Source organism: Rhodamnia argentea, chromosome 11, assembly GCF_020921035.1.
Source record: "Rhodamnia argentea isolate NSW1041297 chromosome 11, ASM2092103v1, whole genome shotgun sequence".
Taxonomy (NCBI): domain Eukaryota; kingdom Viridiplantae; phylum Streptophyta; class Magnoliopsida; order Myrtales; family Myrtaceae; genus Rhodamnia; species Rhodamnia argentea.
The window spans coordinates 4,267,188-4,289,814 of record NC_063160.1 but is presented as its reverse complement, the minus strand read 5'-3'; the positions used below and the strand labels follow the sequence as shown (position 1 = coordinate 4,289,814).

At 39.3% G+C, this 22,627-nt stretch overlaps 2 protein-coding genes across 3 annotated transcripts; both read left to right on the top strand.

The window, feature by feature from the left end:
* Positions 1-1,267: 1,267 nt before the first annotated feature.
* On the top strand, positions 1,268-8,157 carry LOC115739371 (MADS-box protein JOINTLESS). The gene is made up of 9 exons (XM_048272578.1): positions 1,268-1,539; positions 1,699-1,922; positions 6,021-6,099; positions 6,569-6,633; positions 6,702-6,801; positions 6,925-6,966; positions 7,503-7,544; positions 7,633-7,784; positions 7,878-8,157. The coding sequence occupies exons 2-9, from the start codon at positions 1,741-1,743 to the stop codon at positions 7,894-7,896; spliced, it is 681 nt and encodes a 226-aa protein (XP_048128535.1). The 5' UTR covers positions 1,268-1,539; positions 1,699-1,740; the 3' UTR covers positions 7,897-8,157.
* Positions 8,158-11,402: 3,245 nt separating this feature from the next.
* LOC115739369 (ATP-dependent 6-phosphofructokinase 5, chloroplastic) lies at positions 11,403-21,034 on the top strand. Of its 2 annotated transcripts, XM_030672409.2 has the most exons (13): positions 11,403-11,800; positions 11,921-12,008; positions 12,932-13,005; positions 13,967-14,078; positions 14,323-14,418; positions 14,566-14,667; positions 14,781-14,855; positions 16,120-16,260; positions 16,866-16,982; positions 17,052-17,156; positions 17,636-17,716; positions 19,689-19,817; positions 20,537-21,034. In XM_030672409.2, exons 1-13 carry the CDS (start codon positions 11,457-11,459, stop codon positions 20,702-20,704), a joined length of 1,632 nt encoding a protein of 543 aa, XP_030528269.1. In that variant the 5' UTR covers positions 11,403-11,456; the 3' UTR covers positions 20,705-21,034. The 2 variants fall into 2 exon arrangements, with proteins under 2 accessions (XP_030528269.1, XP_030528272.1); XM_030672412.2 differs by lacking the exon at positions 20,537-21,034 and having other exon boundaries at positions 17,636-17,739; positions 19,689-19,819.
* The last annotated feature ends 1,593 nt before the right edge of the window (positions 21,035-22,627 follow it).

Genomic DNA, 22,627 nt, shown 5'->3' with positions numbered 1-22,627 from the left:
CGGGGTGACGATGGCCTAATTCAAGATTAGATTGGCAATCGCGAGATGATAGGCGAGGATATTCCACAAGATCAAGTGGCTTAGATGAAGACCAATTTATTCTTGAGTCGAGACCAGCCACCAAGTATACTGAACAAACCGATAACGACTTAGAGTATGCCGATGAAGGGGCGAGCATAACGACAATGACTAAGGAGGGATTGTTCGATGGTCAATGGGGTAAGATCGACAATGACCACGTGTAAACCTAAATGCATAAGAGATCGGTCGACATCAGAATACAAGCTAGTGATCCATCATCGGGATTCAAGATGATGACGCGCTTTCACAAAATCCAGAGCATCTTGACAATACATTTGAAGGGTGAACAAACCGGGGTAAATTGACTGGATTTTAACCATCGTAAACCGTATGTATTCTAAACTAAAGCCCATAACACATTGGGCATCACAATACCTAACATTGGCCCCAAAGCACAACCTATAATCTTTATACATATCCGAAGGGATAAGTGCATTGGAAGTCCTAAAATTTACTAAGAAAGTACGATTAAGTCATAAAATTGTCATAAAGTGCAAATAAATCCTAAAACTTGTCAGAAAGTGCAATTGAGTTCTAAAACTTTAGTGAAATCAAATTCCAAAACTGATCAAATTTGTGAAATCAAATCCTTAGGTCAATTGCACTTTTTTAGGATTTAAAGGTTCAATTATCCTTTCGTGATAAGTTTTAAGACTTAATCGCACCTTCCGAAAGTGTTAGAACTCGGTTGCACTTTCACGACAAATTTTACAATGTCAATTGCATTTATTTTTAATATTTATACTTTCGTGATAAATTATAAGACTTCAATATATTTATATCCATATCTAAATGAAACAAAACATTCCTCTCGTGCATATTAAATGGTGAAAATTTGTGGGAAGCGCCAGCTCCACCACGCAAAGTCCCCCAACAAACATCGAATCCGACCGATTCTTTATCGCCGTTTGTTTGCGCCAATCCCCGCACTCAAATCCCCCAATCTGCGGCAGCCATGAAAGAGGGGAGCTGAAAGATGACAGATGAAGCAGAGGGAGAGAGCTAAGCGTTACCAAAGGACAGAGAAAAAGTTAAGGTTGCTGCTTCTCTCTCTCTCTCTCTCTCTCTCTCTCTCTCTATAATTGGATTGGTGGCTTTTCTTTTACGAGTCTCCTCTCTCTGAGGACCAGTCCACCAAAAACCAACTTGGCCAAAAGTGGTAAGTTTGCCCCTGCAATAACTCAGCCCCTGCCAATCCCAATCCCAATCCCTCCTTTCTTTCTTGCACGTTAATGAAGCTGCAGCCACGCCAACAGGGTTGTGCTTGTGGGGCGAATTTCTTGCTCTCTTTGTCTGTGTTATCCTGTGATGGCTCTCTCTCTCTCTCTCTCTCTCTAACTAGGGTTTGTGTCCAAGATTCTATTCTTGGCTCCATTTGGCAAAAAAACACCATCATTTTCTTGCCCCCCATGCCCTTCTCTCTCTCTCTCTCTACAAGCATGACCCATTTTTAGGAAAGCCTACTTTTTTACCTTTTGTGGTGTTGTTTTGGCAAATTGTTTGCTGGCGATTTGCTCCCTCTCTTTATCTGCATAAGAAGAGTGACAGAGTAACAAGAAAAAAAAGTATATACTCGCTCCACTTGTTTACTTCTCTTTTCCGGGTTTCTTTAGGAAGGTGAAGAAGAAGTAGAAGGAGAAGAGAGAGAGACGGAGAGAAATGGCGAGAGAGAAGATTCAGATCAAGAAGATCGCCAATGCCACGGCTAGGCAAGTCACTTTCTCGAAGCGACGAAGAGGGCTGTTCAAGAAGGCCGAGGAGCTGTCCGTGCTTTGCGATGCCGACGTCGGTCTCATCATCTTCTCTTCTTCTGGAAAACTCTTCGAATACTGCAGTTCAAGGTAATAGTTTTTTCCCCTTCTTTTTTTGCTCCATATTGTTTCATCTTGTTTTGAAATTTTTAATTTGCTAGAGCTTGTAGTCTTCGGAGTGTGTTCAAGTTCTTTGTCTTATCACTCATCAGTGTCACCGTTGGGTTTTCTTTCTTCTAGACTGCATATCCGAAGATGGAGTTGGAGAAAATTTTGATATGGCATTAAATAAATAATTTCTAGTGGTATATGCAGCTCGGGTGTTTGTTTTGCCTCGGAATGCTAAATTGTCACAAAAATCGAGGTGATAATGTCTAGAATGATATGATGCAGTAGGCACGCAAAAATATGCCAGTAGTGGTTGGATTGACAGGTTGAAGTCTGGATTTCATCATACTCAAATAATACTGTGATGGGTGTTTATCATATCATTATGCACCTTTTTTCAAGTTGACTGTGAATGTGGTTTCTTTTATTTTATTGGATTCATGGGCAAGTTTATGTTTTGAATTCATGATGGGGTCTCCTTCCCTTTCACGGGCTTTCTGGGGTTATCATGAAACAATGAAAGATTGTTGCTCAGAAAGGGATTTGTTTGCTGAAGGATATAATTATTTGGATTTAGAGAGAACATGTATGTGTCTCTCTTGGTTTGTCATTTAACTAGTTATCTTGTGTGTCTGAGAATGTGAAAATATCACAAGAGAGAGTGGTTGAGAAGGGGTGTGCATGTAATAGTTGTGTAGTGAGATTTGGTATCACAAAAGTATCACATTATTGAAGTGTAGGACTTGGTATAGCAATGGATGATGTGGGAGAAGATTTGGATGAACAAGATGTGGTTTGATGAAGACTAAAGTCCTTAATGCATGAGGAAGGCTACTTCTGAGACTTCTACATCCTTATCTCTTGAGGCAAATTGGGGTTTTCTTATTCTTTTGAGCATCAATAAGGTGATGGGTAGGGTTTTCTCATTGGAAGTTACTTAAAGGGCTTATAGAACCTCTAAAGTGAGCTTACTACTTAACATAAACAACAGTTTAACGTTTGATATTATACAGTCAGGCACTATTGCGAAATGTAGTTTCACAGTGAATATATCTAACTAGAGTAAGTTAGAGGATAAGATTGAAGAAGAAATCATACGTTACATTCTTGAGGTAAAGTTAGTGATCAAGCTTAGAGATATAGTTATGAGCAGCTTCTTGAGATACTTGCAGAAATTAAGATTGAGCCTTTTCTCTCCTGCAAAAGAAACTACCAGCAGAGACTATGCGAACCTTTCTGCCATTGTGCTTGATTCTGAATGAACCCTTATGCCACTTGGAATATTGAGTTAGCATTATCGAACGTCACCATCTGATTTTCTTTTTTTCTTTCTTTCTTTCTTTTTTGGTGGGAGGTTGGGGGAGGGGGGAGGCTGGGATGAGGAATACTATGTTATCTGAAGATCTTGTGTAAGCACTTTCGACTGATTAGTCCATCTATGCAGGAGCCTGCAAATTAGCAGATGAGCGAAACGAATAGAGTAAGTTTTGTATCAAATGAATTTTGTCACTAGTAACTATATGGGAGATGGGTTTTTAGGTTTGGATCTTCTACTTATTTTCTGGCTTATCGAAGCTATGCGCTATAGGAGGAAATGTTATCTCTGCCCCTTGCCTCTTTTCTTGGGAAATCTAGAAGGTAAGGCATGCCTAGAGTTGCTGTTGGAAGTGTTGAAAGCATCAATTCCATAGGAACTATTGAATGTCCATAGGTTTAGTAATCTATCTCAACATATTAGGACTTTGATGGAAATATGAAAGGAAAGCGCAGATAGCACTTGATAAATAAAATATGGTCGCAAATTCTGATTAAGATGAATTGTCAGCTTGTGAAAAGGTTAAATGCGATGCTTATAAGCATCTAAAATGATCGAGTCTTTACTGAAGTACAGAAAAATTTATTGGATCCATTATTTGGTATTTCTGGTGCTCTAATCATCAGACATCTATGCCTCTGCCAGTTAGCATTCCATGCCGTTCATTTACCTGAGATCATGATATATTTTTTACCATGATGGGAATTAGTAGTGGACTATTGCAGGAAGTGTCGCAATGACATGGTAATAGAATAAGTTATACAGCCTGAAATGTGTGCTTTATTTGATCTTTTTGGTGAAATCTCATCTAAGTCTCACAGTTCTTTGATGTGTGATAGGCAAATTGGTAGATCTCGCAGAATTAGTCTGGACTGACACTTCTATTTCATGAATATATTAAACTTGACTTGGTAATTCAATACTAGTTATGCATTTGAATTTGCAAATGTGCTTGAATTGTCGATCTCATCTAATTTCGCGTATGCAATTGCTTATTGACGCTTGAGGAAGGTTCATAGATATGACGTGGTGATTGTGAAACATGAGAGGTTTTACACCGTCATAAATGCAGATATATGCAAATCAGTTTGAGATTTAGTTGGTCACTTAGGCTTAGGAACAACATGAGATGAGGAGATTGACTTGTACATTTTCCTTGGCAATCTTTGTCTTGGGCATGGAACTTTTAGTCCTCATTCGGAGAGCTTTCCGTTGAAATCTTTGCCCCTTGAAGAGGCTTCCTTTGAAATTTAGTCTTTAGGAGCATCTTTCTTTAATGGTACAAAGATAAATGATCCTGAGACAGCTATTTGTAGTCCACTAAACTAGTTGGGGAGACCTTTTATTTCGTTCTAGATATGAGTAATGTTGAACATATTTTACCTTCCTATATCGTGGAAAGTCGAATTAAGTCGTACTTTTGGATAGGCTCTCCGAGATATGGAGAAAGCAAAAGTGGTGACAAAATTATTCTAAACATCAGCTGCTTTTGTTCTTGTTCAAATTCCTTCCTTTTCTGAGTTTGCAAGTTGCAACTATGAAACTCAAGACATATCCACATTGCAAGTTTTGTGTCGTGAAGAAAAACAGAGAAGTCAGCTTGAATGGAAAATATCGAAATCTAGTCTTCCATGCTGCAACAATAGAAACATATAGCATCTGTTAGATCATTTGTCATGACTATAATGAAGAGACCAGAAGGAGAAACTTTTTGAGCCTCTGGCAACGCCCCTTAAAAGCTTTGATCAAGGAAAAAGGCCCTTCAAGGGATTACAGCTTTGCTTTGTTGGGAAACAATTCAACCATACGCTAGGTACAATGAAATGAAGTATGAGATGACAATGGGAACTGAGGGTAAAAAAAAAGAAAGGAAAGAGAAACTTGTGACCAAGAAGTACCGGGGAATATAGAAGAATAATATTACATGTCAAAATTTTCCTTAGAAGGAAATGGGAAGAGTAGAAAAATGAAGATATCCTTGGAATCAATAATTACTGGTTTTGTTAAAAAGGAGCGGAATCAGCCAATTCCTGTACTAGAGGAATGGGATTTGCATGTGGAATGTCCTTTTGGTATCTAATACACTGCACTTATTAAAGTAATGGGATCGGCAACAGCAATTTAGTTCTGGCCCTATTCCCTCTTACCAAACTTCTCAAAAGAGGAAAGAGCATGGAGGGATAAATATTCATATAAACAAGTCGGTAAGCAGTCTTGGGTAGTGGACTTCTGATTGATAATGTTGTAGGCACTCTTTATATTTTCATGCTACTTCCATGTCAGTTTCATAAAAAAGTGCAGCTGAAAATTACATAAGCATTTGCAATCTCAAATATCCCAAATATCTTCCTAACTGTGATCACTCGTAATGCGCTAAATAAGACATGTCAAGACTGCTGAACTCCTCGGCATGTTTGGATGAATGAATGCCTTTTGAATGTCCTCAACGATCAAAGACAGAGCGCTCTCTGGATAAGTCTCATTCACAGTGGAAAACCGAAGTGATATAACTAGTATTTGCTTTGCATCTTTGTCCAACGGTAGCATTAGCTAACCCTTATGGAATAATGAGCCAGAGTACAACTTGGTTATGCTTGCGAAGATTGATGACTGACCACATAGTTTCTGTGGAATAAGAGTTGCGGCATGAATATTGCATTGAAATTTTGTGCATCTCAACTGCTGATAGGATCTGTGACTTGAAAACTAGCTATTTTTATCTTTCGTGTAATGCTTCGGCCCGTTAAACTTTTTGCATTATGAAGCATGAAGGAAATTCTCGAACGGCATCATTTGCACTCCAAGAATCTTGAGAAATTGGATCAACCATCACTTGAGTTGCAGGTTCTCTCTCTCTCTCTCTCTCTCTCTCTCTCTCTCTGTTGAAATCATTTATTGATACATTCAATTCCTTATGATCAATTGAAGAATTGTGGGAAAAATTGCTCATTTGCTCAAGATTCTGCAACTCCGCAAAAAAGAAGAATTGATTCACCCTCTTCCAAAGGTTGAATATATAATCAGTTTCATTGGATACGAATTCTTGTCCCTGTTGAAGATTCAAATTTTGAGGGAATTCTCATACCCTTGAGCTTACAAGTCCACTAGTTGAATGACGCGCCAGCTTTCAAATTTTCAGGGCCTTGTTATTTGTTTCTGAACCTGTGTATTCTTAATTGTCTAGTCAGTCATCTATCTTAGTAAGACCAGTCTACTTTCTTCTTGGTAAAAAAAATGGGAAAGGAATTAGCATATTTTTCTTCTAGTGTTGCTTCTGGATTTTCATATTGATTCTGTGCTTTCTCCTTTGCAGTTAGTAGAAAACAGCAACTACTCTAGATTAAGCAAGGAAGTTGCGGAGAAAAACCACCAATTAAGGTACAACTCTATAGGTCGTGCACATCTAACTGTAGTCGATGCACAATGTGAAACCCTCTGTTTGGCAGGCAGATGAGAGGAGAAGAGCTCCAAGGACTAAATATGGATGAATTGCAGCAGCTAGAGAAATCGCTCGAAGCTGGGTTGAATCGTGTAATAGAAAAGAAGGTCACAACCCAATATGCTTCGTGAAATATGTTACCTTCTAGCAGATACATTAATGTTCTCTCTGATTTTTTATGCTTCGTGAAATATGTTGCCTTCTAAGTTTGTGTTCTCGGTTTATTTCAGAGCGAAAAGATCATGAAAGAGATCTCTGACCTTCAACAAAAGGTGAGGTTCCTGAATTATGTTCTTGCAATCACCCACTTTTGCTCTTTATATAAAACGGGCGGGTTGGACATGCATTTAGTAACATTCTGCTGCTAAGGGGTTGGTGGTTCATTTTTTGGAATAGCGTAGTACAAGAGGAGAGTCTTCTCTGTAATGTACGTGTAGTGGCGGCAAGCATCAATAGTTGTTGTTCATTGTAATCTTTCAACAGGTTATCACAATGAGGACACCTAATTGGGTTTATGAATTCTTTACAACGTCATAAAGTGTGCAGTATACAGTTCTTTCTCAGACAAAAGACCAGACTTGATAAATACTCAATCAGGATCAACTGTCATTGCAAAAATTTACCCAAACAACTACTTAGATAAACGGTCAGATGGGAGTCATTCCTGTATGTTGTTTTAACTGTTCAAGTTCAGAGTTTGCTGTGGCGATTTGTTTGTGGTATACGCCAAATGGAATATTCCTTGCTGCAAGAACATTTGGTAGAATGCATACTTATATCATTCTTTCTATACCTCACATTGTTGCAGGGAGCGAAACTAATGGAAGAAAACAAGAGACTAAAGCAACAGGTATGCAAAGTTTACTGTCCTTGTAGTTGGTGAACTCAAATTGTCCGTGCAATTTTTTTGCCAATGGCATTATGAATGTCTGGCCCAGGTTACTGAAATTTCGGGCCGGAAAAATGCCGCCACTGATTCAGAGATCATTAATGAGGAAGGCCTCTCATCGGAGTCCGTCACGAATGTCTGCAACTCCAGCGGTGGTCCTCCTCAGGAGGATGACTGCTCTGACATTTCCCTTAAGTTAGGGTAAGCTCAATAACTCATTGGTTGTCTCCGGGCGAAAATATGGTCTGCTTTCTGAATTAACCTTAAACCAAGTTTTCTTAACCTTTTCTCCAGGTTACCCTACAACGGCTGATATGTTGTCTAAATCTATAACAATAATGGGATGCATGATCTGATCTGTTGCCTAAAAGAGTTGGTGAAACATAGTACCTTGTCCACGGTAACATATGCTGGGAATGACCATGATTTTTGTTTTTTTTTTTATTTATTTATGGAAAATGCCAAGTTCATTGCCAGTTCTTAGGATTGTTTTTCATTGTTCTTCCGGTAAACTGTTCTCGCTTGCTCTCCAACGGAGGATACCATTTGACTTAATCAGGAAGAGCCTTCAGACGTAACCATCTTGTCAATTCAGGCTCTTTATGATAGATGAAGGGATAAACTGGTTGCTGTAAGTGGGATTTGTCGAGATTAACATGAAGAAGTACGAGAAATACCAGTTCCAGAGATATCTTATATGGCAAAAGATTACATCATCTTTGGACACTATGTGGGATTTGAAAGTAGGGATTTGAGGATCGAATCACGACATTTAGTCGGCTTATTGTCGACCATGTCCGGTCATCGGACATAATGCTTAGACAGCACCTAATCAACAGAGAGCAGACTCTAGCATGAAGCATTTTTATGTGAATGGTGTACTGATAGCATTGTGCCCGAAATGGTAACCCGTGTAAGTGAAGAAGGATCAGAACATGTTGCATACTTGAGTTTTGTCCTAGTCGGCAGGTATCAATCTTCAATACTAATTTGACTTGGAATTCAACAAATGCGCAATCGTACCAAGTCAACGTTCCTAGTCACTTGCTTCCTCGGTTTCGGACCAATGTCAAAATTCTAACTCCGGCTTTGCTCATCCGGCTTAACTGGGACATAGGAATGCCAGGTTTGGCAAGCCTTGCAAATTTCACAGAATTAGTGCTGGAAGTTCCCTAGATGCATTTATCTTGTCATGAATTGGAAGTATGAGCGACTAAAATTGACAAAATAGAAGGACTAGATTGGAAAGGACCACACGGTTTTTGGGCTAAAAAGTTATCACCTAATATCTTTCTTAAAATTTAGAGTTAGATAAGATATCAAATACCACTGGCTTCTAAAGTAAATATATTTTCCATGTGAAGTTTATGAAAAGTGATATTTATTATGTTGGAAATTATTTTAGAAAATTTGTGATTATATTTTAAAACCATTAATCTATCTCAAGCAATTTTATATCATGATAGCTATTTCCTTACTACTAGTATAGCTAGGAATAAGTGGTTTCGGGTTCCTTACGGGTTTCTCATTTTTTGGAATCTAGAATTTACCATACATGCTCTGGAACCTAGAACTTATCCTGTCACAGGTTTCGGGATCCGGGAACCTACCAATTTATATTTATCCTCTATTTTTTCATATTTAATTAAGTAAAATAAGAGTGAGCACAACAACAAAAATGATAGTATCTCGTGTTTTAATATCTATCTCTAATCTCGGAAAAACAAGACTGAGCTTGAGAGCTACGAATCAACTTGTCATGGATTGAACAATGCACAATCCAAAGTTTCATAAGTTCCTTAAAAAGTAGTCTCAATATCTGCTCATATCTATCAAAAGTTTGGCAAACAGACATTGCCCAAATTTTCTCTAGCATTCCCAATGACACAGGGATACAAAAAAGAACCAAATGTACGATTTTACTGGGCATACCTTGAAATGGTCCAAAGGATCTTGCTCGGGACCGGGGCTCAAGTGTCGGGGACCCAAGCCCGAGCACCGGTGACCCGGGTCATCCGGGTCCCGTGCTTATCCTTTGTGAACTCGAACCAGGGTGCCGGGAATTGAGCACGGCCTCTGTGGAGTTGGGCCGAGGTGCCAAGAAGTCCTCCATGGGCATCGAGCTCGGTTTCGGCCTTTGTGGGTGCGGGGCCGGTGCTTGAGCTCTTGCTCGGGAACCAAGTGGCCCTGCTCGGGTCTTCGGTGCTCGGGTCGGGATCTATTGAGGCTTGACCCGGGATCTTGGCGACCCAACTACTCTTGCGCAAGTCAATAGCGCCCGAGTAGGGTAACATTTTCCGATTTCTCTTCAAAAGACAGAAAAAAGTTTTCCCGTTCTTTTTTAGATTTCAGCCTAACATAGAAAATTTTGCCCATTTCTCTTGAAAAGTGAAATCTTGAAAAATATTCTCAAAAAATATAACATTTTTTGTGAAACAAACGAAGTTTAAGAAGTTCTTACCACCCGTTAGCATCCTAAAAAACGCCACTTTAAATATGAGTTAAAGGTAATAAGCAATTGTTGGCATCGACTATATATAGATGGAGTATGTCTTCGAATTTGACATCGACTCGAGCCAATGTTGATAAAAGTCGAGACATAGCGGCAAAGGAAGTAATCGGCTTTAAGATTAATTGAAAAGAATTTCGTTCTAACGGAAATGAAAAGAAAATATATCCTAATCTTAAATATTACGTCATCGTTGCAACATAAAGTATACGTCAATATCAAAATATTGCGTCATTGAGCATGCCCGAGTGATTGAGAATGGGAAAGCCACAGGGCTTCGACTTGGACGGTTGCATCAACGACTACTGACGAGTGGCTGATCATGCGAATCCGTCCGTTCGTTAAGTCTCGGCTTTGACTTTTCTTGAAGGCGTGAGCGAATCCACACCGTTGATGTCACGTAATGGAAATTTAGCGTTAGACAATTCCAAAGGAATCTTCCGAAGTCAAGCCGGAGAATATTACGCTTGCGTTGAACACAAGGGTGAACACCTCACCTCGAGCGCCTTTTAAGAGTTTGACAAGGCGGTTGGCTGTCATGCGGACACGGCTCCCCGCCACCGAGCGAGGGCAAGGGAGTCCCTGCCCGCTCAAGTAGGTCTAGCTGCCTCCATCGGCGGCCACATTAGGGCTAAGCCTCTCTGGTTAAGATTCCGGCAAGGTCGCCAAACTCACTTTTCTCTCCCACTCGATACGTTTCCTTTTTGGATTTTCCAAATTACTCATGAATACGACCGAATACATCGGTAGCCATGTCAATACATGCGGGTTAAGCAACTAAAGTTGGGATTGCCACATGCCAGATGTCATCATGACAAAATTAGCGGAACGACGAGACGGACGAGGACCGAACCACGTTAAAATTCACGACGGCAATCGAACATCGATTGAATAAAAGACTAGACAAAATTGTCCTTGCCACAAAGAAATATGAAAAGTTGATCCCATTCTCTCGACAACCATCTAACAAAAAAAAGGAGTGAATGTTATATTAATCACAAAATTCTTAAAATAATATGTGATATTTTATATTTCTATTTAAAAATTATGAATATTTGTATTTTTTTTTTTTATGTGAAAGCGATTTTTTTTTTTTTCCGAAAGCTCCAAGACACATGCTACGGTACGTCATTGAAGACTCGTCAAGAAGCGAAAGCGACCGTGGCTTTCGCCCTGTTCAAAGTCTGGCAAAGTGCGGCAGGGGAACCTCCTTCGTTGTCTCTCTCTCTCTCTCTCTGTCACCCTGTCTCAGTCGGCCTTCCTTCTCTCCCTCCAATTCCCACTTCGATCACCTCCTCTCTCTGTCTCGAGCTCCCCTCGCATTGTCTCTCTCGTCATAGGAATCTCCGCTCCAGGTGGGACTGATGGACGCCCTCTCGTGCTCTCGCCACGTGATCACCAACCCCCACGAAGTCAAACTCGCCGTCCCTCGCCCCCACCACCGCCACCACCGCGGCCTCGCGTATCATCATGCCAAGGGCGAGAGACCCGGCGGAGCTTTTCTGGGCTGTCGCGGAAATGGACGCGGGGTGGTTGCTCCGAGCGTCGTCAAGAACCAGAGTCAACGGGACCACGGGATCGACTTCAGCGACCCCGATTGGAAGCCCAAGTTCCAGAGGGACTTCGAGAGCCGATTCAATCTCCCACATTTGAAGGACATTTTCCGCGATGCTGTCCCCATACCCTCCACTTTCTGCCTCAGGATGAGGTCGTTTCAGAACCTCTTGAGTGATACTGTTGCATGCGCTTTGGTTTTGTTTGCAGACGTTTGATGTTTTTTTTTTTTTCCTTGATTTTGCTGGTTATGATTTCTAGTTTGCTTTTACAGGACACCAACAGAGGATTTTGCAGATGGGTACCCGTCAGATGAGAAGTGGCATGGATACATCAACAATAGCGACAGGGTTCTTCTTAAGGTATTGTAGCGAAGAAAAAGTCTGATTTTGTCTGGACTTCTGGACAAGAATGGTGTGTTTTTTCTAGTTCTTGGTCCTAACTTGGGAAAATGAAGTGTCTATCTTTCATGGGGGAAATTCTATTTATTCAAATTTGTTGGTAAAGAAACCTTTTGTCTTTTTTTGGTTTTTAGTGATCTTCTTTGCGTCTTCAAAGTTGGTTGAGCAATGGCGATCGGGTGATTGCACCTTTCTTTGCCTTTCATGATTTTATACTAGTTATCAGTGGTACCTAGAAATCTGTGAAGTTGTAAGGCACCGTCCTTTCATACAGTGTGCAAGGACCGCTAACTTTGGGTCACTAGTCATAGTTTTGCTGCGTAAAGAGGAATACCTTTTCGACATATAATCTAGGGTCTCAGGATTCGTTTGGTTGGGAAAGGAATCAGTCGTGTAGCAGATAGGAAATTGCCGCTTCTAAAATTATGTTTTAAAGGGCTTTCCATCTAAAGCTGCCATTTATGCATCTTTTTGGGGAGCTCTGTCGGTTTGTTTTTTTTTTCCTCACACTCACTTTTTGAGGAAATTGTATGCTTGAAGTTCATTAATCAATCAAAATATGTTGGTAGTTTAGATGCATATGCGTGCTCCTGAAGGTACTATTCTGTATCAAACGGGCCTTCTAGTATCTGACTTCATCCGTGTTAGTGATGTCTGCTTGAGTGGTCGACCTGGAAATGGAAATGCAAAAAAGTTAAGTTCAATGAACCTTTCAGGAGAGCTCACCGGTTAGTGCAATGATAGGCCTGAAAACTCTGAATGGAAGTAACCGGATGCTGGTTATAAATGAAAATACTCCTCCCCTTAATGAGGGACTCAGCGAAGTGTATTGTGAATCCCAAATGAGAGAATCCTAATTCCTAGTTTACTTTTTAATTTGACAGGTTATACATTATTCATCTACTACATCTGCTGGCGCAGAGTGCATTGACCCTGACTGTACTTGGGTGGAACAATGGTAGTTGTGTTTTTAAGCATTTCCGTGGGCATTATTGAACTGATGAATCATGCATATGCTTGCAACGCAGCTTTCTTCTATATAGTAATTCTTTTGGAATATTTGTAGGACATTTCCGTGATGCTTCCCAAGCTCGAAATGGATTGTCTTTAAATATTTACTAACTCAGGTGTGGAATCATAAGGTATTTTCAGTTGGAAGGGCTGAAAAAAACAGTTTTTAGCGTTGTCATTTTGGTTCTCGCTGGCGGGCAAGATTATTGCCTTAAGATACTCTAGAAGTTTGTTTCTATGAGATCGTATTTGAAAGTCACAGTGCAAGATTGAAGTAAGCAATAACGGCAACTTCTTGTAGACTGATAATCGCATTAATTATGCCTGTGGATGTTATTATCAATTTGTGTAAAGCCCACAACCTCAAAAAGTTCACATAGATGGATGGTAGTGTGAATATGTGCACCCTAGCTACAGGTAACGTGCAATAATTGTCATTAATGTACCACACCCATCAGCGCACTTCCTTAGGGATTGATGGTTCCATAGCTCCATGCTATATGGGTTCAGCATACCATGATGATCAGATCAAAAAGCATAGATTGAAGAAGAACAGTCAAGATATGCACTATAACAAAAGATCAACTTACTGGAGGAAATGTGAACGGCTTAGAAAGAAGTAACTACTGATCCTTAAGCATCTTACTCAAGGGAAAATGTATGCATAGAATGGATGAGTAGCTGACGCTTATAGCTCGACTTCGATGTTAAGTGTTGCACTCATAGAAAGTTAAATAGGAAGGTACTATGTTACTAGTTTGTCATAGTTGAAATTGTCCTTTTAATATCTTGGCGGATTGATTGTCTGTTTGTCAAGATGATGTTGATTTCTTCTACTTGGCAGATTACCTAGTTCCACGCATTTCCAAATTGACTGGCTTCCTTATGCATCAATAATTCAAATGTAGGGTTCATCGTGCTGGACCTCGAGCAGAAATATATTTTAGGCCAGAAGAAGTGAAGGCAGCCATTGTTACTTGTGGAGGACTTTGCCCTGGTCTAAATGATGTCATCAGACAGGTTGTATTATGATGCTAAAATGCCATGTATTGTTGCATAACCACAGATCTATCATCTGATAGTGTATTACTTCATTAAAATAGTAAATTATATGTTGGATGACGTTGGGCAATTTCTTTGGCACTTTATAATTCTGGAAAGCATAATAAGAGAAAACCACTTAAGTTCATCTTTTACTTTTTAAACGAGATCTTATCTTTGTGAGATCTACATTTGACATGGGTTGACCTTGATCCTTATGCAGATTGTCATCACTCTAGAAATATACGGAGTGAAAGAGATTGTTGGCATACCTTTTGGTTATCGTGGTTTTTCTGATGAAGGATTGTCTGAAATGCCGGTGCGTTCTGCAGCTTTAAACTTTTTATTCCTCAACATCAATCAGCCCTTAAGACCTGTAATTCTATAACTAAGGAGAATATGTACAGCTTCTCCGATGTTTTCGCAATTTTGAATCAACTGTTTTATTTATGGCATTGACAATCAGCTGTCAAGGAAAGTTGTTCAGAATGTTCATCTATCTGGTGGAAGCTTGTTAGGAGTTTCACGTGGAGGACCCAGTATTACCGAAATTGTGGACACTATGGAGGTAATCCGTCTTTGGTCGAAAAGATGTTGCAGTAACAGCAGGTCTATCTGTTGTGCAGTTAATAATCTGGCTGTTGAAAGCTCTGATATGTATGAGTTTGCTTATTGATGCAGAAAAGAGGAATCAACATGCTTTTTGTCTTGGGTGGGAATGGTACACATGCTGGGGCAAATGCTATCCACAATGAGGTAGTTACTCTTGACCTTCATGCTTGGTAAGATCATATTAGAGTGACCCAGTTATATTTTGTAATTAGTAGAGTCAAAATTGTGATCTGACAGAAGCATTCTTTTTGTCCTAGCTAGTGATAACGAGGAATAGTTGTGTTTATATAGTAGTTTGTCGTATGTAGTGAAGCTAGTTGACTGGGTTGATTTGGGCAAACATATGTTTGAATGCGTCACAGAATTGTTTGAATGTATCTCATCCTCACTGCATTCCTATGAGGTTTCTTGTGTCACTGGCAAATAATGGCAGAGTAGCACCAAGTGATCTGTAGAGTGTTCTGGTTGTCTTTTTTCCCATGCAGTGCCCTGTGTCTGACCTCGGTGGAGGATGTCTTTGTGCTCTAGGGTGTCCATAGACGATCAATTTTAAACTCAAAGTTGGTGAACTAAATTGTCAGTTTGGGATACTTTTCAATTGTTAAAATCTGCTTCTGTTTCTTGGTTTACCTCTGCCTCTCATGTGACCTTATGCTTAGACAAGTCCATAACGCTGATAGAATGCTTCTGTTAGACATAAGCAGCAACTTTCTTAGATGAGCAATTTTGAGGGACTAATATGTGATGTCTCGATAGTGCGTGTTATAAGTGAAAAACACGCCAGAAGTTAATTATTTTCCAGCATAACTTGAGAGACTAGAAAAACGAATTGCTAATCTACTTTACATTTTTTGTATCTTTCAAGCATACTCATTCAAGATGCATTATTGAATGGGGTACAGCCTCATTCTTCGAATGGTTCATCTCATTTGTAGTATTAAATGAAAATGTTTATTCCTGATGAAATGTTTGCCATGTTAAGGATCCACCCTGCCAGGCATGGTAATGAAGGTTTTGACAGAGTCATTTTGTTTTCATTAATGATCCGACATAAATATTGAACATCGTTGGCATAGATCAGGTGAGAAACATCAATGCAAAGAACTCCTATTTTGGTCCTCCTTTTCTATGATCGCCCCCTTTTCTTCTCAAATCTGCCTTAAATTGGTTGACTATGCATTGACTATGAAAAAAGAAACTTATTCTTCAAACTTTATTAGCTTGGAATAGCTTGGATGTGTATTTGCTTGGAATAGCTTGGATGTACCTTTTCTCAGAGGAAGAAGTAGAATTATGCTTTGTGATCGAATGCACTCCAAGCCATGTGCCTATCCTTTCTTTTTTGGACTTTAGTCTCAGAAAATGGATTTTCCAGGTTCTTACTTTTCTATTGCAATGTTGGTTTTAGTGTCGTAAAAGACGTTTCAAGGTGGCTGTAGTGGGTGTCCCAAAAACTATTGACAACGACATATTGCTGATGGATAAAACTTTTGGTTTTGACACTGCTGTTGAAGAAGCACAGCGTGCTATAAATTCTGCATACATCGAGGTACGTGTTGGTTTTGGCCGCTAACATTTTCATTTAGGTGGACTGTGATTCTGAAGTCACATATATCAACACCCCGTTCTCTCTCTCTCTCTCTCTCTCTCTCTCTCTCTCTCTCTCTCTCTCTCTCAAGAGGAAAGGAGAAAGAATGAAAGGCACACACGGGCAGTTTATAGACTCATCTTTGATTATGTATACTAATCAAGCGGGATACTCGTTCACTTCCTAGTCGTTATCATTTGCAGATCCTCTATATTCCTTCCAATAATAATTCTAGTGATGCCCTCCCCTCTTTTAGGCTTTTTGCTATATATCTGTATGACGATAATCAAGGTTGTTTTGAAAGACATAGAAGTGCGGTCTTTCTGTAAGTTATCCATCGCTAGGGCAATTGTTATCTTGCAGTCAGTTTGTACTGAATGTGATAATTTGAACTATTGCTTACAGAATATATGCTCTTCTGGGCAATAAATATCGGTAAGTCAAAGGTTTTCATTTGAAATAGTTCTTGTCCATGGTTTTTCATGTCAACAACTATTTTAGATGGCGTGGAAATGCTGATACACCATTGAGTGGTTAGTGCTTTACTCTGCTCCTCCATTTATCAGGCGCACAGCGCATACCATGGGATTGGCGTTGTGAAGTTGATGGGACGTAGCAGTGGTTTTATAGCCATGCATGCATCTCTTGCCAGTGGACAAATCGACATATGTTTAATTCCAGAGGTATGCCCATGGAAGTTTCTCACTTTCTTATTTCCAATTATTTAGCCGCCTAACTAATTCTTTTATTAGGTACCATTTCACTTGCATGGCCCTCATGGTGTTTTAAGGCATCTTAAATATTTGATTGAGACAAAGGGATCAGCTGTTGTCTGTGTAGCAGAGGGAGCTGGGCAGGTAGGCTCATTAATATAATCAAATTAGTAAATCATTGCTAATGTTGTTATGTAGGTTAATAGATCTAGATGTGACCATCTGAGCGTCATGATTGAGCTGCTGTGCTCAGTACAGGAGCACATATTTGCTTTTTAGAATTAGCCATGTGACTTCAAGCAAATGACTCTTCTATGCATTCACACCCACTTTGGCTTTTCATTTCAAAACTTACTTTTATTACCAGTTTTTCAGATACATTTATTGGGAGAATGTGCAAAGTTTACAATGTGTGTAGTAAGTTGACTAGGAGGCTGTAAGCATGGATACAATTTGATAAATCACAGTCACAAGATAGTGTAAATCTAAACTGTCAAAGAACACTTTGTACTTTTCTTTCTATACTTTCTGTTGGTTACGTTTTTGGATGGATTATCAAATGACTAATTTGATTGTGAAGCAAGGACTTAAGCAATTGATGACTTTTATTCTTTCATTTGCAGAATTTTCTTGAGAAAACTAATGCCAAGGATGCATCTGGAAATATTGTACTGGGTGATATCGGTGTGCATATTCAACAGGAGGTTGGTGTTTGCACTTTCCTTTGGTGGGTTATCCTCATGAATACTATTGGCTGAAAAGAAACTCATGCCATGTGTGGATTTTATGTTATGCTTCGTATTCTTATTAAATGACATAAACAGAGTGGACAAAAAAGCAAGTTAACCTTCCTTTTAAGAGAAGTATATCTGGCAGTCATAACTTGTTCATAATATATAGTTTATCTGATGTCCAAAGATTTATTTTGTCAAAGAAATGGATTTCTTGTTCAAGATAAAAGCATCAAAGGGTTAATATTTTGGATTGAATGTCTCCCACAGAAAGCATTTATTTGGCAGGAGTTGTGCCATGCATTAGGTAAAGCAATATGTCTTCTTTCTTTTCTAAAAGTCATTTTGCAACACTAAGTGATGGATCCCCACTTCATACCTATTATGTCTAAGCATATTGAAACCAAGAAGGGAGTGGACTGGTTGTGGTGGGACTTCATGTTAATCTACAAACTTTTCATTTGTGTTTCAGTTCAAGCAATTCAAGCAATAATAAAGCAGTGAGTAAACAGGTTATGGGGAGAGAGTTGGATTGGTCATCATTGCTTATAAAAGTCCGTCCATATGTGCCTCTGTTTCCTCGTCTGGCTCTAGCAGTCCAATTTGCACTAGCTAAACAAGTATTAGAATATTGCTTCCACATTTGTAGCTTTTTCATTCTTCTAATGTCACCGTGGTGGAACATCAACCTTCTATTGATGCCCTACATTGGAGCCATTTTTTCTACTACTCCCACACATTTGAGTTTGCTAATTGGTTTTGTTGATGACACAGAGCAGAACTTACAACTTCTGCCAATACCTCCTGTTGATACCTCACAGTGGACTTTTCTCTCTTGCTAATTTTAGTCACTCTCTCCCGTTTTTAACAGATGATTAACAAATACTTATGAATTATTTACAATGAAATCATAAATTCCTTAAATTAAGAATCTTCTAAGTTGGCTCAAGAAAGCAAGTGTATGTGGCAATTATACACACAGTCAACTTGTAGTCTTCACAATGTCTCTTGATGTGTTTACACACCTTGAATTCTAAGGGGGGTGTTTGAGTTACTAGCCATTGTTTCCTTCTCAGATGTCAATGAGTTTAAGTCCACATCTCATCTAATCTATTGTCTCGATTCTTTTGAAGTTAGTCGCATCACCAGCTAAATAGACTTCTGTATATATAAGGCATGAAATCTCCATGCTTTTTATTGTTCAGTGATCAAGTAAATAACATGTGATTTCACACCAAATTGGGTTTGGAAATTCTTTGACAAGTATAATTAGTGCCATGAGCTAGGTCTCAAATGTCTAGATTTCCACGGAAATGGTCTGAATATGGAAAGTCCATATTAGAACTTGGATCTTTTCTAGGATTTAGTTCTCCATTTTGCACACTAGCGTCTGTCATTCCTACTTAAATGTATTTAATGATATTTTAAAATTGAAGCATGAATGCCTTCATATAAGCTCAGCACATAGTCCACGTCACTATGAAGTTAGTATGTTGTCGGATTTCCATGATTCCATCTTCTGCATTTTTGCTTCTGCATTCACTCAAAAGAACTCATCAAATACTTTAATGAGAATGTGATAAATTAAATAGGTTTCTCAACATTGGTTGTTAAGTTTTTCCAGCACTTGTTTCGTTTTCCCTGTAATTCAGGATGTTAGTGTTTGAATCTCTAGTGGTGAAGTTCAATTTTCAAGCTGGCCAGGCTGTTTCCTTTTCAATATCTAGTGTTTGCACTTTGGTATCATATACAAGACCAGTCATGCTGTATTTTTGCATCGTGATAGCTCTCCTGGACTAACAATCTTTTATGAACGGACCTCTGTCTTTACATGAATGGAGAAAATAATTTCCTTTGTTTGGCCGAAATGGAAAGATATTCTGATTTGGATGGGGAAGTTTGGCTCATGAACCACTTTGCCATTTTTTCCTTTGATTTCTTGCAGATAAAGAAGTACTTTAGAGAAATTGGTGTTCCTGCTGATGCGAAGTATATAGATCCCACATACATGATCCGTGCGTGCCGTGCAAACGCATCGGATGGGATTCTCTGTACCGTTCTAGGACAAAATGCTGTAAGTCAACCTCCTCATTTTCGACCCAAAAAAACAAAAAACAAAACCTCCTCCTCTTCTTTTCTGAGTTTGAGTGTTTTTTTATGAAGTCCACTCCAAAAGGTCTTGAAATACTTTCATATCCTAAAAGTAGGATTTTCATTGCATGACTTAGTTCTTAGCTTGTTCAACTGGCTTCCCAGTTTTAGTTGATAACCTTTTGTAACTCAGCTAAATGTACTTCAGACTATACTTTGAAGGAGTATAGTGGACACTTTCTTGTGACAGTTCAGATGAACCTTCAAAAATAAGTGCACTAATCGGTATCTTTTTCCCATTATCCTCAATACCTTCTCCAAAACTAAGTCACCAGGTTTTAGGAGTTGCTTCTTTTCAGTGTTCTTGTTTTTTTTTTTTTTTTTTAAGTGTTGGGTATCTGGACCTCTTAAAGAGTCCAAGTATCATGACTGTTCCTCAGTTCCATCCCTTTCCACCAGACCAAGTATTGCTAGGACAGAAGGCCCATGCGGTCAGGTTGACTTCAAGGGAAATTGTTTTTACGAAGATTGAATTCAAGACCACACTATGAGGCGCATTTTCCTACTCAAGACTCGTGTTTGTTTTTTCTTTCCACCGAAATATTAAAACAATATCTAAAGTTAAAATAAAAAGGCAATCCAGACATACCCTCAAATGAGCAGCTCCTTAGGTTTGCTTTATTAACATGCTGGTTTTGGCAGGTCCATGGGGCATTTGCTGGATACAGTGGAATTACAGTAGGCATATGCAACACTCACTATGTCTACTTCCCCATGCCAGAAGTCATTCAGTATGCTAGGGCTGTGGATCCAAACAGCAGAATGTGGCATCGGTGCTTGACCTCGACGGGTCAACCTGACTTTGTTTAAAGAGACTTCCTCTGATGGCAATCAGCAGGTATTTTTTTAATGGACGCAAAGAACGGAGAGTTGATTAACCAAGATTCTCTTTGGCTTGCTCATTTTGTTCAGAAGAAATAAAGGATAAAAAGGATGGCCATTCATCAATTTCTTTAACTTTATAGAAGAAGACAGGTTAGTACACCAAATTGAGAATAATACTGAGAGGAACTGCAGATCAACAATCTTCCGATGATCTGTAAACGAATTTCATTCAGAACACTCATGTCGTTCGAGTACAATACTAGATCATATGTATTATGTGTTTCATCGATTTCAAGGTAGACTTGATTTATGGAATCGGAGGAGACAGAAAAATCTCCTCTACTTACGTTGTATTCATGAGGAGACAATAAACATATGCATTGGGATGGCTTTAATGCATATAGCCTGAGACAAAAGAGTTCATGGAAAGCCGGGTGTACTAGATAACATGTGGATGACTTATATGCACATGTCATGTGGATGGCTTATCTTCCTGTTAAAATGTTGAACATATGTGACGGTTTTCCTGCACTGCATTAAATACAAATTAGGGTTGGTTTGCTTCAATGATAATGATTTACCGTGCAAACTATCATTGACAAACATGTTCATGGAAATCAGGGTGTACTGTGTAAGAATCTAGAATTTGTTGTTCATCGTGGTCATGACCGTGGCGGTGTCGGCCACTTTTGGAGATAGCGGTGAGTCTGGCATGAGCAGCCAGCGTCCGGTGACCCGTGGTGATGGCAGCAAGTGGATGGCGATGGTGGCAATGATTGTTGATAGCTAATGATCTGGTGGAGTGGTGGTTTTGGCCGGTGACGGAATGCGAGTATTTGCTCAAGTTATATGCTCTCTCTAATGCGGCTTGGGTTTGGTGCCCGATGACACCAAGGGCAAGGAGATCTACTTTAGTCACCCCTCAAGCGCCAAAGCCGAGCATATAAGCGAGGCTTGATCATCTCATACTCAATCTCATCTCATAATCTGACATCTGATGTCATCTCTAGAGGGTTAATATGTTTGAACTCTATGAGAAAGGAAAATCATAAATAACACAGACGCAAACGCTTGTTTTCCCTTTGCACCCAATCAAATTGCGGATAAATTCCAAATAAGACCTGAAGGGCCCATTTCAAAGAAGAGCTTTATTGCACCCAATCAAATTGCTGAAAAATTCCAAATAAGACCTAATGCGCCTTTTTTATTTCAAAGAAGAGCTTTATTAAGGGTATTATCGTTATTTTATTTTAAATTTTGTTTCTTTTTTTCTTTTTTTTTCTTTGTCTTCTCCCTTCCTTGATCATCGTTGGCTTCTAGCCAGGGCTGCATCGTCGACGTCGGGCGACCCTCCCCTATGCTGGCGTCGGGCGAGGGCGACCTCATCAAATGCCGCCGAGGAGTCGAGCGAGGGTTTATCTCACCGGATCCGGCAAGGGCGACCCTCGCCCAACGCTTGCAATTGCTTGGGGAAGGGAGAAGAAAAAGAAAAAAGAAAAGAAAAGGATCAAATGAGGTCATCTCAAGTGGATAGTGATCAAATGGGGAAAATTCCAAAGAAGGGCTTGAAATATTTTTATTTTCTCAAATAAGGGACCAAAGTGGATTTTGCTTCAAATAAGAGCGTGAAATGCTCAAATTATTTCAAAGAACCCGATCGAAAGGCATTTTCGTTCTTTACTTTTTTGAAATTTTTTTTATTTTTTTCTGTTTTTTCTCTTTGCATGTTCTTCTTCTTCTTCTTTTCTCCCCTCCTCTCTCCTTCTAGAAAAAGACACCACAATTGGCATAACTTTTGTATTGTGCCCACTGGAGTATCATAAGTTTTTATTCGATTATTTGAGTGTTATGTACGGCGTTCACTTAAGTGTCATAACTTTTTTTTTAGATCACTTGAGTGCCATATAA

Coding starts and splice junctions, on each gene's coding strand:
- LOC115739371 (XM_048272578.1), top strand. CDS start 1,741: ATGGCGAGAGAGAAGATTCAGATCAAGAAGATCGCCAATGCCACGGCT. Junction 6,634..6,701: donor GAGAAAAACCACCAATTAAG/GTACAACTCTAT, acceptor TCTGTTTGGCAG/GCAGATGAGAGGAGAAGAGC. Junction 6,802..6,924: donor ATCGTGTAATAGAAAAGAAG/GTCACAACCCAA, acceptor GGTTTATTTCAG/AGCGAAAAGATCATGAAAGA.
- LOC115739369 (XM_030672409.2), top strand. CDS start 11,457: ATGGACGCCCTCTCGTGCTCTCGCCACGTGATCACCAACCCCCACGAA. Junction 12,009..12,931: donor GCGACAGGGTTCTTCTTAAG/GTATTGTAGCGA, acceptor TTAATTTGACAG/GTTATACATTATTCATCTAC. Junction 13,006..13,966: donor TGTACTTGGGTGGAACAATG/GTAGTTGTGTTT, acceptor ATTCAAATGTAG/GGTTCATCGTGCTGGACCTC.